The 20370-nt window shown below is 35.1% G+C and overlaps 1 protein-coding gene across 7 annotated transcripts in view; it reads right to left on the bottom strand.

The window, feature by feature from the left end:
• The window catches only part of ETV1 (ETS variant transcription factor 1), a gene marked incomplete at both ends in the record, with an annotated part of 103279 nt that extends 83903 nt beyond the window's left edge, over positions 1–19376 (bottom strand). For 2 of the 7 annotated variants that reach the window (XM_080701771.1, XM_080701774.1), the window contains 4 exons: positions 7556–7609; positions 16901–16948; positions 18447–18534; positions 19332–19376. In XM_080701771.1, the coding sequence (XP_080557897.1) occupies positions 7556–7609; positions 16901–16948; positions 18447–18534; positions 19332–19376 (235 nt within the window). Of the gene's footprint in view, positions 1–7555; positions 7610–16381; positions 16443–16900; positions 16949–18446; positions 18535–19331 lie in introns of those variants that run through there. The other 5 variants (XM_080701775.1, XM_080701777.1, XM_080701773.1 and 2 more) reach the window with 4 other exon arrangements.
• Between the last annotated feature and the right edge of the window lie 994 nt (positions 19377–20370).

Raw genomic sequence — 20370 nt, 5'->3', positions numbered from 1 at the left:
TTAGTGAGACACTGTTTCAAAATAAAGAATACAAAATAGACCAGGGGGTGTAGCTTGGAGGTTGAATGCCCCTGGTTCCATCCCCAGACCCACTAAAAATAAATAAATAAAAATAATCTTAAGAATAAAATTTTCAAGTAATTTTTATTTACTTGAAAAACTTGTCACCATGTAATAATTTCCTTTAAGTTCCCACAAGCTGATTTGTCTTGATTATTTTTTCATGGTCAATTAATACTATATTACATATATGAGATAAAGTATAAAAGTTTGAAAATATTTATTTTGATAAATACAATGAAGAGCAGCCAAGATTATTATTCCTTTAATACCAACATTCCAATTGACTTGCATATCAGTGTGTCTTCTTAAGTATAAGAGAAACGGGTAGAGTTACAAGGATCTCTCCTGCTGGGAATTTTGCATAACCCTGGCAGTACTCCTGGGAGTGTTCTGGGATAATCTGAAATGTAAATGTGGACATCATCTATCATATGAATCACTCTAAAGAAAAGACTCAAATGAACTAATGTAACCAAATGGAAACAAACTAGTTATAAAAATAACAGATAATTCTGTAATGAGCAAAATGAACGGTAGACTTAAAAAGATTAGTGATATAACTAAATCTAAAACATACAATGTGAGATATTAGATTACTGAGGTAGTTAAATTTTAAAAGCATAATGATGGAATTTGATTTTATATACAAAATTGTATCTACTTCAGGAAGATAAGGCTTGTCTATGTTTTTTTTTTTTTTTTTTTTGGTGGTACTGGGGTTCCTGGAAGCCCTTCTACCTCCGGGCTACACTCCCAGACCTATTTTTACATTTTATATTTGGAAACAGGGTCTCCTAAGCCAGTGCGCACGGCTGGCTTCGAACCTGAGTGATCCTCCTGTCTCTGCCTCCCAAGCACGGGGATTACAAGCGTGCACCACCACGCCCGGCTATGTTTTATTTATTATTATTATTATTATTATTATTATTATTATTATTTTGGTGGTACTGGGGGGTGGAACCTAGAGGCTTTCTACCTCCGGGCTATACTCCTAGACCCATTTTATATATTTTTTTGGAAACAGGGTCTCAGTAAATTGCTGAGAGCCTTACTAAGTAGCTGAAGCTGGCTTCGAACCTGCGAACCTGCGTGATCTACCTGTCTCCCCAAGCACGGAGATTACAAGCGTGCGCCACCATGCCCGGCTTGTCTATGTTTTAAATATTCTGCATTCTTCTTTCTGGAGATATAACACTACTACTTTTTTCAAACTAACATGTATCCTAAAGTCGTTCTATGATGTGTTCTGGCAGGGTGTTTAAGTTATGAAAAATGTACTACTAATAACACACAATGAATTCAAACCATGTCTTCTGTTTCCTGGCATAGATTTGTAGGAAGCTGCTTGTTTTTATTTGTTTTTCGTTTCTATTCTTGCTTCAAAATGTAGCATCCCTCAAAATTCAGTAAGCTATAATATAACATCACTGGGTTCCAGATTTCTAATTAAAATATTTTGTCAATAAAAATAAGAAATATTCGTGAAAAGTTTTAGAAAGTTCCCTAGTGTTAGTTTAACCTCCTTTTCACAATTTTAATGTTCAGTTCTCTTCTCTTTTACATGTATTCAAATATTTTACAGTCAAATGAATGTTCTTACTGAACAGAATTTTGCTGTGAATTTAGCTAACCTTCATTCACCAAAGAACTGATGCAATAAAAGCAAAAATAGAAATGTCTTATTTCATGGAGGTGTGTGTAAGGAAATCTAATTATTCTCATTTGGGAAAAAAAAAAAAAAGTAGCTCCATTGAATTTATAGCTGGGCCACACAACAGGATGAAGTTTCTTTCTATTCCTGGACACAGGATCCCTCTGCCTCATTAAGTATCCCCAGAGAGACAAATAAAACATTTGTAAAAAGGCATTTTGGAGACCATATAACCTCTCAGTTTCAATATCTGATAACATTCTCCGCCCAGAAGATTATCTTTAGAATCTAATCCAAATACTTTATTCCTCTCTTCAAATCATTTCTCCCTTGTTCTCTCTTTAGTGAAGATTGACATTAGCTGGTAGGTATTGTATAAACAATAATCTTTTTTTGTGTATGTAGTACTGAAGATTGAACCCAGGGGTATTCCACCTTCAAGATACACCCCCAGACCTATTTGTTATTTTGAAACAGGGTCTCACTAAGTTGCGGACGCCCTCACCAAGTAGCTGAGGCTGTCCACAAACCCATAATCTTCCTGTCTCACCCTCCCAAGTACTGAAATTACAAGCATGCACCACCACACCTCGCTAATTTTTTTTTTTTTTGAAACACAGTCTCCGTAAATTGTTAAAAGTCTTACTAAGTTGCTAAGGCTGGCCTTGAACCTGCAAGCTTCCTATCTCAGCCTCCCAAGTACTGGGATTCCAGGTGTATACCACCTCACCTTGCCATGGATTTCTCTTATAAGTTACTTAGTCACAATGCCCATAGCCATATTTGTTCACCTATCAACAATCACTAATTAAAGTAAAGCTTCATTAAGATGTTTGGTGAAACTTTCTTTGTTCCAGTAAGCTTTCCAAGATTGAGACTACATATAGTGTTTCAAGATGTGATTACAGGCTTCTACCTTAAGAAGGTAATTAAAACTGAAAAGACTAAACAAAATAAGCACCAGGAAGCTGACTAGATTAATCAAGCTATGATTGACAATGATAATATTTGGGGGGGGGGTACTGGGTGTGGAACCCAGGGGCTTTCTACCTCAGGGCTATACTCCCAGACCAATTTTTTTTATATTTTATTTGGAAGCAGGGTCTCACTACGTTGCTGAGAGCCTCACTCAGTAGCTGAGGCTGGCTTCAAACCTGTGTGATCCTCCTGTCTCAGCCTCTCAAGCGCGGAGATTACAAGCGTGCAGCACCACGCTTGTAATCATTGTCACCCGGTGACAATGTTAATTTTACTTATTGTGTTTCCATAACATGCAAGATATGCTGAATGTGACCTGCTCCCAGTCCTCAAGAAATTCACAATCTTATCAAAGATAGACACGTGTCTAAAATATTCTAGCATAATAGGTAGATGATGCTGTAGAATCCAACTAACTCTGCAGGGTGAGAGTTGGGAGAAAAGGCTACAAAAGACTTCAGTGAGGTGGATTCTAAACTAAGCACTCAACAAGAGGGTCGTAAGCTTGCAAAGCAAAGGTAAAAAAAATTTATATTTTTATTTTATTTTTTATTTTTTTAATTTTTTACTGAACATAAATGGTATACATTTAAACTATACTTGATGCCCTCTCCCTCCTCCCACCCCTGTTTTCCCCAGCAGATAGAGTAATCTGCCTAAAGAATTAAAAAACAAAAGGATTAAAGTGCTGAGAGAGGAAAGTGTCAAGATGCTGGGGTATTAAGAGTTAAAACTGAAAAGGTAGTAGAGGCCTGGGTAATGCAACAATTTGCTGCAGAGCTAAAGAATCGGGACTTTGTCCTGCAGAAAGTTTAAGGAGAATATTAACAAGGCCAGATAGCTGTGTCCTCATTGCAACTTCAAAAGGTAGACTGGAAAGACGGGAAAGCAGAAACAAGAAAATGAGCTGTAGAAGTACAGTCAGATCAAAATGTGGTTTGAGCTATAGTAGTGAAGTAGAGATGGAGCAGAAGCCAAAGAATTAAGGAATACACTGTGTGTGCGTGACTGTGTGTGAGTGTGTGTGCATGTGTGTGTGCATGTGTGTGGATTGAACCCAGGAGTATTCTACCTCCAAGCTACACTACAATCCTATTTTCTGTTCTTATTTTTTGTGGACTAAGGCTTGAACCCAGAGGTATTCTACCTTCAAACTATACCCCCAGCCTAATTTTATTTCTTATTTAGAAACAAGGTCTCACTACATTGATGAGAGTCTCACTACTTGCTGAGGCTGTCCTTGAACTTTCAATCCTCCTGTCTCAGCCTCCCAAGTATAAAGATTACACCCATGCCTGATCTCAGTACTATTTTCTACTTTTTTTTTTTATTTGGAAACAAGGTTTCACTAAGTTGCTGAGGGCCTCACTATGGTGCGGAGGCTGCCTTCAAATCTGCCATCTTCTGGTCTCAGCCTCCCAAGTATGAGGTATTACTGGCATGTACCATCATCATACCTGGCTGAATTAAGACAACTGGCGTGGCATTTGGAAGTTTATGGTAAAAGAACCAAAAAGATTGAGGATAAATCACAGATTTTCAGCATGAGCAATAATGCCATTAACTTAGGAAACAGGAATTACAAAAGAAATATTAGTCAGAAAAAATAATGACTTCAGTGTTGGACATGTTGAGCATGAACTGTCTACAGAGTCACACTGAAGGTTAAGGTTGGTGTGTAAATGGTGTTTTACACCAACGTACAGCTCAAAGTTGAAGGGGAGAGTCCGGTGGCCTTGCATTTCTCAATTTTGCAAAGACCTGAGTGAGGCTGAGGTGAAGCTATCCCATCAATAGCTGTAGAGCAGAGACTAGGACCTAACAAGGGAGTGCCAGAGATCACTCTTCAGGACTATTTTGAATGGTCCAGTAACCAAGAACCACACACGTCTCAATGTAATCACAATTAGCCAGGTATAATGATGTATGTCTGTAATTCCAGTACTTGGGAGCCTGAGGCAGGAGGATCACAGGTTTGAGGAGCCTCAGCAGTGTAGAAACTCTCAGCAACCTGGTGAGACCCTGCTTCAACATAAGACGTAAAATAGGGCTAGGGGCATAGCTTGGAGGTTGAATACTTCTGGGTTCAACCTCTAGTACCAATAATAGTAATAGCAAAAATAAAGTAATAAAAATTAACGAAAGTTAGAAAATGTGGGTACATTTTCACGTGGTTAGTGCTTTTGTGCTCGGCAGCACAGAAATGATCATTTCTTTTTTTTTTTTTTTTTGTGGTACTGGGGTTCCTGGAAACCCTTCTACCTCGGGGCTACACTCCCAGACCTATTTTATACTTTTTAAATTTGGAAACAAAAGCGCAGCTGGCTTCGAACCTGCGCGATCCTCCTGTCTCCTCCTCCCAAGCGCGGGGATTACAAGCATGCGCCACCACGCCCGGCAGAAGTGATAATTTCTAACAACACAGAAAGTCCTACAGGACCACACTAAAATAAAACATGATACGAGGAAAGGCTTGTGAACTGAAGCCCAAGTAAAGGCATGCTGCTCAGGGAGAATAGTGATCAGAGGAGTTAAAGGGAAAGGGGACAAGCCACATCACTTTGACCAGGAGAAGACAGTTCAAGAAGAAATATTCTAAAATAAGAAAAACTCAAAAGAAGCCAAAATAGAAAAGAAACAAAAAAAAATTACCTGTAGGTGGTTTATTTTACCCTCACATTTCATATTGTACTAAAATTATTATGTCTTTAGATGTAAAATGTTAAAATGAGATTAATTCTTTCACTCAGATGATAGGTTTAGCTTTTAGAAAAAAATTCAAGTTCCCCACAGGAAGGGAAATGTTGGAAATATAGCCGTTCTCTTCCCACACTATACTCAGTCAGAGAAGGCTTTGCACGGTTGTCATCCTTAGTCACTGCCCCGCTGGAAGTGTGTTTTAAGGATTTATTTTGTTGCAGAATATGTTTCTGGAAAGTACATGTCAAATACCTGTATTTAGATATCACATAGCATGCAAAATCCTCTTCTCAGATCAAAGATAAAACTGACACAACAGGAGTGACCAGGACTGGGGAGATAGGAGAATGGGAAGTTACAGTTTCTGTTTGGGCTGATGAAAGATTTATGAGATGAATATTAAGGATAGTAGCATGGCCATGTAAATAAACACTGAATTGTACACATGGATAAAGCAATCCACTTTATCATATATATATATATAAATATATATATATAAATATATATATATATATTTTTTTTTTTTTGCAGTACTTTAGATGGAACCTAGAGGCATTCTAATCGGAGCTGTACCCCCAGGCCTATTTTTTATTCTTTATTTTGAAACAGGGTCTCATTGAGTTACAAAGGGCCTCACTAAATAGCTGAGGCTTTCCGCAAACCGCGATCCTCTTGTCTCAGCCTCCCAAATGCTGGTACTAAAAGCATGTACCACCATGCCCAGCTTTATATATGTTTTACCATAATGTTTTTTTAAAGCATGCTATACTAAAACATATAATATGGGAGAAAAATATAAACATACCCACAGTTCCATGAGCATGGGAAATTTAAGATTGTTAGCAGACATAAAAGTTAAAAATACTCCTAGAAAACATCTTTTACTTGAAGTAAAATAGGTGCTTGTGATATTAAGGTATAAAAAAATTATAAGTTTGATTAAGTGTAAGAGTATTAAGCCTTTATTGTTACTGTTGATACTGCCTCATCTGATACTGCCAATGGTCTGAAAAAATTAAACAAGTTATGGCTTTAAATGGTACCAACAGAATAAAAAGTATTAGTCCAATTTCAACATCAAGATGACATTTACAGTCATTCCCCCTTTGTGTGCCTTTTCACTTTTGGCAGTTTTAGTTATCTGCCATCAGCCATAGTTCCAAAAATATTAAACAGAAAATTCCAGAAATGATGCGCAATTTTGAATACCTTTCATTACAGCATATTGTTCTAATTGTCCTATTACTATTGCTAATCTCTTTTGCCTAATTTATAAATTACTCCTTAGCATAGGTATGTATATACAGGCAAAAACACCATATATAGTACAAAAGTTTTTGAACTGTATCCCCTACAGATAAGGAGGGACTAATGTATACCCTTTTCTTTACTGCTTGTTTCTTGGGTCAGTAGGTACATTTAGCTGGTAAAATAGCCAAGTATAGATATGAGTGGTAAACCCAGAGGCCGCTATGTTTGTACAAACAAAATGTTCACTCAGCAATTACAGAAGGGTGAGTATCCCATGAATCACCACTCCTCATGCATTCTCTGACAGGCCCTATAGCAGTCCTCAGGGAAAGGAACATGGAAAACTCCCTGAAAAAAGCCAACGGCGTCTTTCCATTTGTGTTACTGCAACAGGGACGCAGAAGCTAGAAGTTAAATCAAAGTAGGTGACAATTCATGAACGCACACCATAAGCACAAACAGCCAGTACGTACAACAAGCCATGAATGCATGGTCCAGAATACTTTATAAGCTATACAATAGCTAATCTCATATGGATTTTAACTCTGCCCCCATCATTTCCAGACTTTTCCCTGTGAACATATTGGCCAAAAGGGAAGTAAACACTTGTACATTTATGGATCGCACCTTTTTTTCCTCCAAAGTTATATATGAAATAGAGAGAAGGGAACCACCTTTCAAGTTAACCAATTATCCTTGCTGACTATGTGAAGCCTGGCTCTGATAATACACAGATTCTGCAGATGTCACAATCTGACAAATAAAATCACCTTGCATCTACTGGAAGTTAAAAAGACACTGGCACGATGTAAGAACAGATACTTCAAGTGGAGCCCAACCAAAGAGAAAGAATGAACCAAGGAAACAAGAGAGACAATGGGAAATACAAGACATGAGTCATACTATACTTACAACTTTCAGCCTGATAGTCTGGCACAAACTGCTCATCATTGTCAGGTACCTGAGCTGAAGAAGAAGAAAAAAAAATTAAGAGAGAACCTGACACGGTATAAGAAATGTCAACTCAGATCAGTAGAACACAGTCTTCTTAGGCTGAGATTAAACCTACAAGTCTTTGGCAAAAAGCTCCTATTTAAAATGGTATTGACAGCACTACCACTTCAAGGGGAAACAGAAGGGCTCATTGATATCTACTAGAAAACGTAAATATGTCATAAATATGACAGTGGCAGGTGTAGTCACTCCGAATTTCACCTGCCAGATGGAAATGAAAGAGACACAAAATAAAAGAAGCTATAGGATTTCTATTTCCTGCAGGGTTTCATTTTGCAAGAGTGGAGCAAAAGGTATTTCAATTCAGCCACTGCCAGCCTTTAAGCAGCCCATCAAAATGAGCCACACGATTCTTTTAAGTGATATGCAAGTATCATGCACACATCCCTCTGCATTTTTAGAAATGACTACTTTCAGTTTGTTCCATCTCTTTCAAATTGGACTGCCATAATTAAGCGCATTTGCCTTCAATTTGATCAAAGTGTGCTCTCGAGTTTTAAAAATAAAAGAATTGCCATTAATTTGGGTCACACACATAACAAAATAATGTATTTCAGTGATTATGGTCATAACAATAATAGTAAAATATCATTTTAAATGAAAAATATTTTCCTGGCAACTATTCGGGACTAATAAAAAGAATAACACTAATTCATCAGTCCCAATGTCAAGTGACTTCCCTATTTTTAGTAAAGGAAAAATACTAAATAGCAAGGACTTAATGCATTTGGAAAGCGATCAAAACACAGTTCACTTTTTCACTTCTAAAATGTTTTCATTACAGTTGATTTAGACTTAGAAATAATCTGCTCTAAACTGATGGACCAATTTTCACTAACATACCCAGAGACACACACACTCTTACATACACTAACAACATAAAATGGAAGTTATTTTTAATTCAGTAAGCACATAATGAAGTATCATCCTAATTAACTATAATCTGACTAGTTAGTATTACTTTACTAGTATTATAGAATATTGAAACTTTTTTATCCAATCAAGTCATATTACAACTACAATTAATTTCTTTAAAGTGAGCCTATTTTGAATGAGGAATACTAGCTAAAATAAACAATCTCTGTTGAAAATATTTCAGGCTAGTACTTGAATAGATTAAGATAAAATACATGTAAAAATTTTTATGTAAAAATTTTATATAAAAATCTAGCATCCAAATTACATGTTTTTTCAGTTTAATAATATTTTACACCAAGAAATATTTGGCTAAATAAATTTATATTACATTAAGAGCATAATTATCTTCCCTATTAAAATATATGCTGTTTGACATTCAACTGTTTTCAACAACTTTCATATGCACACCAATACTTAACGTTATTAAAGTTACACCATCTTGTGACCTCAAGTAAAACCAAAAAAATTAGGAACTTTTCAAATTTTAACTGATGCCTATTTGACCATGCCAGTGGAATGAGATTTTCTTTCTCTTCTTATTTCTCTAATATCAAATACTGAGTAACAACTTTAAAGCTAGGCAAAATATCAACTCATAGATCTATAATTTGCTAGCTGTATAACTTTGAGTAAGGTAATTACTTCTTTAAACCCCATTTTACTCTTCAGCATAATAGCAATAATATTGGGGTTTTCATGAAGATGAAATCAAATAGTCAAAGCCAAATACTAAGAAACTTGTTTTCTTCTTCCCAATCCTGCACATTTGCCTTTCTACCCTTTTCTTTCAAGTTACATGCAAAAACAAACTTCATTCATAACAATGCCCTTTTAAAATCTGTATTTCTAGCCAGGTATGATGACGCACACTTTTAATTCCTCATATTTGGGATGCTGAAAAAGGAGGATCACAGGCTCGTGGCCAGACTCAGCTACTTAGGGAGACTTTCTTTTCTGGAACTTATCAAGACCTTGTTTTAAAAAAATAAATAAATAAATAAATAAAAATAAAAAACAGGGCTGAGGGTGTAGCCTGGAGATAGAATGACCCTGGATAGGTTCTATGTCCAGTAATTCTACTGGAAATAGAATTGTTTTTTATTTTGAACAGCTAAAATTTAAATGTCTGCCGGCATTCTCTTAGCCATTAATGACATTTTTGACATTGTAATAAGCTCGACTTTTTCATAGATTCATAAATTATAAGTGGAACAGTATCCTTTAAAATAAGCCTTCACACCAAACTACAAATGTTTTAATAAATACTTAATAAATAACAGCAAGTAAACAATTAAGTCCTAATCACTTTTCCACCATAGCCACATGGTTTGGTCTTCCCTCTAAATTAACAATTAGTCAGATATAACTACTGAGGTACAAAATTATCAACTACAGCAATTACTATGCTTTTGAAAAGCCAACATTTGTAAGAATCTAATAAAAAATGTAATATCCTTTAGCAGGGATAGTTAAAAATAAATAGCAACAAAAGCATTTGTAACTGAATATATTGGCATGAATGTCCTAAAGGCTAATTTTTTTTTCAAGAAAAAAAAATCAAAAGACAGAGTCATAATTCTGTAATCTCTATGACTTAGGGCAGCAGCATAGGATTCCCCGATGAAGGCGCGGCATGTATTGAGATGTGTGTGTTGAAGAGAGGGCAGCACTTAACGGGTAGAAGAATCTAGAAGCTATACCTCCCAAATATACAGAAAATAGCTGCATACTAACAATTTGTAAAAAGAGTAAGAGAAAGAATTGCTATTTCTGGTCTAACTCCTTAACATTCTGAATAAACACTTCACACTTATGCTTGAACATATTACAGAATTTTAACAAAAAACATATGACTCACATTTTCACAGAAGCCAATCTTTAAAGAAACTGAATAGACCAAATGAAGCAGCCTGCTACTTAAATAGACAAAGGCTTAAGTATACCTCTAATTTCAAGTTGGAGTAAAGGGAAAGCAGTTAACTAAAAACACAAGTTGGATCTGGGCAAGGAAAATATGACAAAGTATCGCCACACTCATATCATACATTTTCTTTTCTTTTCTTTTCTTTTAATTGACCAGAATTTTGTGAAAGAGCAAACTAGAGCTGCCTGGAAAGGTGCGGCAAACCACCAAACTCCAAAGTTGGGGGAAAAAAACACAAATTTAACATTACAAGCCAAAGTAAAAAATAATAATAATGTTTGTGTGTTCACTACTATTATACATTATGCTTGAAATGATCATCTTAGGGTAATGTAATTAAAGAAGAAGGCGGAGAGGAAGAAAGAGAAAGAGAGAAAATACACAGCAAAAGACCAATAAAATGATTCCAAGAAAATAAAGCATGTAGATTTTATTGGTAATAGCTGGAAGCGACTCTATCAGTTTGTTGCACATTAAAACAAGTTATCATCAAGTCCAGGATCTCGTTTTTAAAAGGGTAGTATCTGCACTCTCAGCTATTTGCTTTACCTAGATTATTGTACAAAGTTGTTATTTAATTTTCTCTCTTTTTACTACATAGCAATGCCTATTACAGGAAAGAAACTCATAAAAATATTAATCAAGACCTAAGTGTCACAGAATCATCAACCCTCATTTTTAACTTTAAAATCTTCTCTTAACTAACATTGCATTGGGGATGAGCAATTTTAAATATAGCTTGCCGTTATGTTATCCCTATTTTTAACTCTTAAGTAATATTCATTACCTAAGAAAAGGTAAGCATTGAAAATTTGTCAACGGCTAGCTGCAGGCAAGTAAAAATTAAAATGAAAGAAAAAAACTTTTAAACCAGATGCTTGTTGGGTTTTCTTTTAAAGCTAAGAAAAAAGTTGAAAAACTGCAAATCAAACAAATGTCAAGTATAAAAGGGGTTAATATTTAATTAGAACCAGTTCTATCCACTGTAACAATGACCTGGAGCCAAACAAGGCGGAAGATGTATGAGTCATTCTTTCTGCCTGTGAATGAGACAGCTGATCTCCTCAGCAATTCCTCAAGACAAGCAGGCAGAACTGGAGTTCTGCCTCCATTCACAAAAACACAGTCCAGCATGAGCCATGTGGCCCAACCGCAATCTTTTCATGTCACACCCTTCCAGAGAGCTAAAGCAAGTAAACTTGAACTTGCAATATAAACACACCAATTTTATTCCCTTGTCTCAAATAGATGCATTAGAAAATACATTTAAATAAATGGCAAGGTTACACACACACACACACACACACACACACACACACACACACACATTTAACCCATCATACTTTATAGGGAAACTTGTTCTGGAAACTCAAATATATAAAATTAAGGAAGAAAAGGAGAGAATAAAAGAGAGAAGGATAGAAAGGAGAAAAGAAAGGAAACCCTTATTTTTCATGCATTTTATTCAAGTATTTTTATCTTAAGTGTACAAGAGAGTATTGCTGAAATACTGATACCATTTTTCATTTAATCAAAGGGTTAGAGACAAATTTCTCTTAAAGAAATTACCGTTTACTTTAGACAAAAGTAAAACAACAAGAAAATCAATCTTTGCCCAGTGGTATCCCTTCTAATCCTAAAATGAAGCTTCGGGGCATGGAACAAAATTATCATGAGCCCACTAAGCCTAGTTTTATACCACATCCGGTTTTAAGGTTACAATGATTGAGCCAATGTAAAAACATTAATTAATGGAGAAGTATAAACATATTTAAACAGACAAAGAAAGGGAGCCCTTCCCCATGACTGAAACACCTTTAATACCTGATACAATCCTTGTATATGCTCTCAAAGAAAGAAAACAAGTTTTAGTAGTCTCAAATTTCAAATCAGCTTCAATTCCTAACTAAATTGACCTGCAGGAAACTCAGAGCCAACTAACTGCAGTTTGAAGCTAAATATTTTTTCTAAGGACACAGAGGTCTAACTCTATTGTTATTTTTTTAATTGCAAGATTGTACACAAGTCAAAGGGAATAAAGTTGTACTATGAAATGCAAGAAATTACACATTTCTTATAACTAAACCAGAAAAGCTCAACTATATACTTTGTTAAAATTTATTAGGACCCTCTGGAAAAATTACACTATACTAACACCAAAACCAATTTTTGTATTTAAAAAAAAACAAACCCTCTTTTTTATTAGTAGACCATGAATGAAAAAAAAAAACCTTTGTTTCCAATGAATATTTGGAAGTAAAATAATATATTTACTGTACCTGCTATCATTAAATCAAGTCCAAATGAGAAGCCTCATATTTTACAAAATATCCTGGTAGGACAAGCAGAGGGGTGTTAGCTACCGCCACCACAACCCCCACATGAATCAGGTCATGCTCAATTCTAAGAAATTGTATGGACTTCTTTAATGTTTAATTCTAAATTCTTGTTTTGTATAGACTACATATATAATGTAGTTTCTAAAACTTTTATTCCTTCTTGCACCGCACAGGAAAAAAAAAAAAAACTCATGAGCACATATCCAATATTATATTCCATATTTTAAAAGAATTTCTGAGCAATAAAAATGAATGCCTTATGACTACTGTGTATTGTGGATCGATACATATTCAGCAACAATAGCACAGTTAGTTTAAGAAACATTACACTGATTTTGAAGATAAATTTAGCATCGATCTTTGAAACAAATTGAGAAAAATATAATGTCTCTAGTGTTAATATGATAATTATTTAAAGGACACATAATGGGAAAAGGAAAAATATATATTTGCATGAGTAATAATAATCTTTGGTAGAGAAAGGTTGATCTTGGAGATAAAACTTTGAAAGTGTGGTAGCAGCAGGAAACTTGACTTGCTGCACCTTTGAAAACATTTTCCCCGAACAGTATCAATTCAACATTGACTTTCTAAATATTGTTAATGAAAGCAATTTCAACACACCTAGATCCACTCAAAATTAAGAATTGAAAGTAGCTATGTATTTGCACTAGATATATGCTGAAATTTATTTCTTCTCTTCAAGTTGTATTATCATGTAAGCTAGGATGAGCAAGTTTTGAAGAAAACAATCATTTCTTAAATGAGTTTTTTTTTTTTGTTTTCTTTTATTTTTCTATTTCTGATCCTCCAAACACAAGAAGTTCTATGTTAAGTATGACTTTTGAGGATAACAGTCACAAAAGCCCTCAAAACAGGTTGCGAACAAGAAGTTACCATGATATTGATAGGACTGATATTTGAACTAATTATTTCATGAAATCAAATAATTGCTATTGCCTTTCTGTCAGTAGCAATTTAATTCAAAGGAAAAAGAGTCAATAGAGGATCATACATGGTAAAATTACAACAGAAGGTAGCTATGGCAAAATTTACACAGGCATTTTCTACAATTTTTTCTTTCTTAATTGCTACTGTGGTCACTGAAAAAAGAAGCTTTTCAATTTTCTTCAGTATAAGATGATTATTTTAACTTGCAGGATGTTTGTTAAAACCTTTAAATTAAAGTTTTACTGATTGGGAAGTGGTATTGATACAATAAAGCTATATTCTTTACAAGCATATTTTAGATCTCTGTATGGAAATAAATTTTAGATCCTTGTAAGGAAAAATGTAAGAGGTATTTTTTAGAAGATTTTAGTGAATTGAAAATATTAGTTCCATCCCCACCCTCAAAATAGTCCTCCCTTTATCTATCCCAACTTACCCACAGAGATAAAAACACATTTCAAAATCCACAATAATTTAGTCATTTTTAATCTATACATTGTACTTGGTATCATATATCGTATAGAAAAATTCCTACAGAAAAAATTAAAATGGCAAAATATGTAATTTCTCAAATATTTAGGGACTTTGATAATTTAAAAAAATATGATTACCATATGACATATTACAACTAACTTGATTCTCATGTCTAATAAGGTTTTTATACCTGTTTAACTTCTCAGTGGGATTCTAACTCATGGGAGAAACTTGGTTAATTGCCAATGACTTAAAAAAAAAAAAGGTCGAGATACCTTAAAATTCCATGGTCACTATTTTGGCTATGGAGATGTATAAAAAATATGATTATAAGAAATAGTCTGCCAATGTCACAATTTTTTAAATTTCTGGATTTCCAGAAAGCCATAAATGATCACATTTAGCTACAAATAAGCTAGTATAATATTATCATCTCTTGTCAGCTAATATTGTTCATGATAGGGGATAAGTCAAGTAAAAATATTATTACAAAAATAGCATAATTATATTTAATTGTTAAGAACAAAAATAAAAGTAGAGTCTATTAACAGTAAAAAACCTCACTATTAAATATTTAAAATTATAACTTTTTGCTTACATCAAGACAGGATAAATTAAACTATTTTGAAAATGTTTAAATTATTCTAAAATGCAATCTTATCCACAGTTTGTAAATAGTAGCACACCTTGAGTAGTCAATAAAACACTTGAGATTAATTCCTGAATTTAATTAAGCTTATTAATTTTTTTTAAGTAAAAGTCTATTTTCCTCCAAATACATTGGTCATTTTCTATGTTTATTTTGTATAAGCTAAACCTTCAGATTTGATTTACAGATATGTTAATAATCATGAGTAAGAATATTCTACATAGACTTCTATAAGATAAATTATTCAAATCACTTATCCAAGCTTTAAGACACAAACAAGTCAAAAGATAATAATAATAATAATAATAATAATAATAAAGTACTGAAACTGATTACAAAATTGATCAGAATTTGTCAGTTTCCACATTTTTAAATTCCAGGAACAGAGCTGATATGCACATTTAAAATCTGCCAGCAAGTGTACTGACTTGAAATCAATCAGATTTAAGCATCTTAAGAACCAACAAACCTACAACAATTAAATTAGAAACTTAAGCTATTTTAGATAAGCGAATAAATTTCCTCATAAATGTAATATCCTCACAACCTTCAACTTTGCAAAAGTCACAGATGAAAGTTAATATACAAACCACTCTACAAATTTTTCATAAAAAAGTTGTTTGAATATATGCTTTATGTTGCAATAATAAGTAATCTATTGCAATAAGTTTCATTTAGAGAGACCTAAATGACCCTGAAATTTAACTAAAACTTTCATTAATACTTACCTTTCATTAACATATAAATGCAATCACTCTTTCAAAGGACTGTTAGGAAAGCTATTCAACTTAAGAGATTCATAAAGATTGCAAAAGCTCTTTGCAGAACTGGAATATCAGCAAAACAAAGAAACTTATTTTACATGCTAACAGCAACTGCATAGGAGACCACTGGATGAAACACATCAGTCTGCCTCAAAATATCTTCAGCAACCCTTGAGTTCTATTCAGAGACCCTCTCTCTCTCTCTTTCCAACTACCTTAAAAATCTGTCCCCAAATTACAGATTTTCCATAGAATGTAAACAGAAAGCACAATCACATTCAAAACTTAAATATCTATAATTTCCTTTATGTTTCCCACAAAATAAGTCATAAATAACATTTTACATTCATTATGCCAAATCTAAAATGAGTTTTTCAAATTATCGATTCCAACAAAATCCCTCAACATTAGGCATTTCTGCATTAAAGCTTTAGTGAAGCAATGTCTCATTGTTCCTATAAATAAAGTTGCACTCAATAACAGAAATAAGAGGTTGCACGATGAAACTTTTATCAAAAAATAATTCAAAATGCCTTTAAATGTCTCCTTATATATTACATATGCCCTAATAAAAGTAGCAAAACAGCAAAACCCAATTTCAACAAACATCACATGCATAGTAATATAGAGAAAATGGTTTTTAAATCCTCAAATCCCCAAAGATTTATTTTAAACCCATAGATTTCCTAAGTATTGGATACACACCTAGCGTTCTGTGTTGTGAGCAAGGTGGAAAGAAGACACTTGCGCTTAAATCTTGAAGCATCCCGTCCCGATGAACCCAGAGAAACTAATTTCTGCCATCAGAAAAGTCCTCCACCAGAACACCAAATAATGATATGCGCTGCTCTAAAGGAAACAGCAAGCCAGCCGGGTTCTGGCTCTAGGAGGTCTCTCGAGGTACAATAATATAAACCTGATCAATTGCAATTAAAATCTGAACAGAGGCTTAGAACTTGAAGTCTTGGTGCATTAGTTCTTGCCAAAAGCAGATGTGATTGTGAGCTGGAAGCAATTTCTCCTGGTAATTTGTGATGACACTGGGTAGTGCAGCCCCAGAGTCCCCAAAGACAAACTCATCAGAGGCTCTAATGTATGCATGACACATGAGGTGGCTCTTTTAGAGCTCAATTAATTGGGCTGAACATTAAGACAGCAAGTTCAGGACTTTTTTCCCCCCTTCTAGAGTTGCTTTTTCCCCCTTTTAAGCAATTTTTGCCTTACCTTCTGCAAGCCATGTTTCCTGTAATTGACTTAGATCTTGAAAGAGTTCTAAAAAACAAGTCAAAGATATAAAAATAAGCTTTGCAAATCTTTAAGCTTCATTAAATGGAAATGCTTGTCATGAAATTGGCATTAAATGTGAATTTAATTTGGGGAAAAGGAGAAGATAGAAAAAGAAAACAGGATTCATAGCTTAACTATCTCAATAATCCTGCCTACCCTTGAGGTTTATTAAGCAACACTTGAAGACATTTTACTCAACAAAATAATAAAGTCAATCATTCTTTTTCCCACTTTTTAACAAATAGCTTAATAGGAAACCAAACACACACACACACAAACACACACACACACACACGCGCGCACGCACGCGCGTGCACACACACACACATGCTTGTGTGCGCATGCACACACACACACACACACACACACAAAATTAGAATTCACACACACAAAAAAGCTGAGGTAAAGGTGTTCGATTACCAGAAAACTTCCTTAAATATATTCATCTCTTACTAAAATAGTAGTAGGAAAAAATTAGAAAGACCAAAAAGCATTTTATGTATATCTTCTGAATCTTACATACTAGATGTTTATTAAGACCAGAGTTAACTCCCAAATACTGTTTTCAGGATTAATGCCTCAAAACTAAAAGGGACAACTTTAAATACAAGTTTTTGAAGGAAAATTTCTATACCAATAAGTTTATAAAGGTAAAAACAGGGAATCCCCTAGCATTGGTTTATCATCAAGTCTAAAACTGTATATTCCATTATCTTGGGGACAGAGGGTGGTACCCAATAAGTAGAAAGATTTGAGAAAGTTTTGGAATTCAGTATACCTAATTTAAATTGCAAACTGAACTTTGATAATTAAATCTAAGTATCTTCAATTTATTATGAATGCCCCCATATGGCAAAAATCATTTATAATGTATTGACTTCCTACCAACAGTTCATAAAATGAATCTGCAACCTAATTTCCCAAATAGTATTATAATTATTAATTAGTCCTTAAGTATGATTCAGTGAATACTTTAAGGCCCATTAACAAGATGTTGTGACTTCACAATATAGTCATTAAACTCACCCATGAAAATGTTGATAATATTGTATGGTTTCAGTATAAAGTAGATGGGGAATCAAACAATCATTTGTATTGTATAACTTAAAATACAATTGAAAGAAAAGCATAAGCAGTGTACATTGCTGCTTACTCTGTCCTACTGTGATGGTTATTTTTAAAATATCTTAATGTATGGAGTTAGTTATATGCCATATGGACAAGAGTAAACACAAAACAATGATTAAAAGAAGAATGTCACTGTTCAGTTTTTATTTCCTTCTTTTATTAGTTTGTGACAGGACCATAAAATATTCTCCAGTGCAAACTGTCACATTATGTAAGCTGTTACAAGTAAAGGTCTTAGTTAAATTCAATAATTTCAAAGTTTATTGCTGTTAAGGTAAGACTGAAGTGCTCCCCTTCTTTAGAAGAATAAATTGTAGGTAAGGGGGGTGGGATTCAGCTCAAAATCAAACCTCACCTTCTGAATCATGAGCCAGATCTCTGTTAATGAATTTTCTTTTCCTGACATTTGGTGGTTTCTCGTTACAATTTCTCCCACGCTGACTCTACAAAGGGAAAGATAAAAATCCTTTAAAAGAACGTAAACCTCAAGTGTCACACACACACAAAAATACATGCATACATAACATTAGCCTACTGGATTGTCTGAATAGAAAGATAAAAGTTCATAGGATCAAATCTTATTTTCAGCCTTTTATGACAGAGAAAGCTTATGCTGAAATTTCAGTAGGTGGGAGAGTTGCTTCCACTGCCCATCCTAACACTGCAGTTCACCAGTCATGTAGACTCGTGGTATCTCAGCATCAAAACACTTAACTATAGCCCTTTACATTGTTTTTAGGCTGGATCAGCACTAGATTAAAATAATAGTGAACTTTATTCTCTCTCAGATGCCCCCCTCCCAAAAACAAAGAGTGGAGAAAGTAAAAAAAAAAAAAAAAATAGATGAGAATAATAACAAAACAAAACAAAACAAAAAACAGCCCATGTAAACAGAAAGTGTCAGCATTTGTCTCAACTTCATTCTTTTCAATGTGGCAGACAAACCCAGCCACAAACTTTGAGTGCAGCCACTGCTGCCCTCCATCTCCTCTTCCCCTCATCTTGGGCACTTTAATCAGAAAAAGGAGTCTTAAAAACAAAACTATGCCTTATCCAAATCACTGAAAGGTAAGCTCATTTTGAAGATTGGGCTTCTAGAGGCAGAGTCGCCCTACAGTGGCGACAAAGCAGATAAAGTATCTGCAATCCCAACCCCCTGCCCCCTCCCTTCCCATCCTCTCCCTCCCCACCCCCGTCCGAGTCAAGTTTATAAACAGCAACTTTCGAACTGATCACTCACATTGGTGACCATGTAAGGCACTTGCTGGTCATAAAATCCATCCATGCTGCTGCTCTTCGCAAATATTAGCTCGGTGTTTTATATTTTGAGCATTTATCTGGAGATTTCCTCGGGATCTGGACTTCTATCAACCTAGAGGGGAACAAGATGGCTTTTAGGCTTAAAAAAAAAAAAATCATGAATGAAGCTCTTGAATTTGCATAGCTAATTACCCTCCGACAGTCCCATTCACAAAAATAACCCTCCCTACACCGCCTCCTTCACCTGGATCCAAAGAGAGCCAAGAGAGTTCACAATTTACATATTTTCGGTAGTAGCAAAAATCCGAACAAGAGGCGATGTATTTATTTACACTCTCGATGTTTCCCTCCGCGGTCGGTGTACCCCGGGAAGCTCTGATTCGCAAGCGTGTGCAAAACTAGCAATGGCGATCAAGGAGACTTGCTTTGCACCTAACGGGACTAAAGAGACGGAGACACCTCTTTCATAAAGATAGTTTTTGTCACCCACAACCATGCAATTATCTGGAGAGACATGAAAAGTTGTTGGAAAGACCCACCTGACGGCCACGTTAGGCGAACGGCTGCAAAAATTTCCCTCCAAATTTAATAAAAACATTAATTATTGCCCAGCACTTCCCCTTGGAAGCTGAAAGCGCCTCTGACAGAGCTCAATTCGGTGGTTTTTCCTCTACTTCTCCTCCAGGGGCCTCCAATCCAAACTGATGGATCGCTGCCTCCCATTGGCTCCACGGCTCTTTCACAAGATCAGATTTCGGGCTGTCAATCAGGAGGTTTGCTGCCCCTTTCCGCGGGTCTCCTGCGCCCCTTCTGCCCCGGCGAGTTTTCTGCGGGCTAGTGCGGGGTCTGCACCCTGAAAAAGCCACGGAGGAAGTCGACTGCCTTCCTAACTCGCTGCTTATTGTTACGGCGCCTAGGGATACTGAAACCATGTGTACCGAGTCGCCAGTTCTCAATACTGGTGTGTTTGGTCCACTATTGGGCTGGCTGTGGGGTCCAGGTTCACACAGAAGCGCGAT

Source organism: Muscardinus avellanarius, assembly GCF_963383645.1.
Source record: "Muscardinus avellanarius genome assembly, chromosome: 9".
NCBI classification, from domain to species: Eukaryota; Metazoa; Chordata; class Mammalia; order Rodentia; family Gliridae; genus Muscardinus; species Muscardinus avellanarius.
Note: the sequence above shows the minus strand (reverse complement) of the source record. Positions and strands in the feature narration are given on the sequence as shown.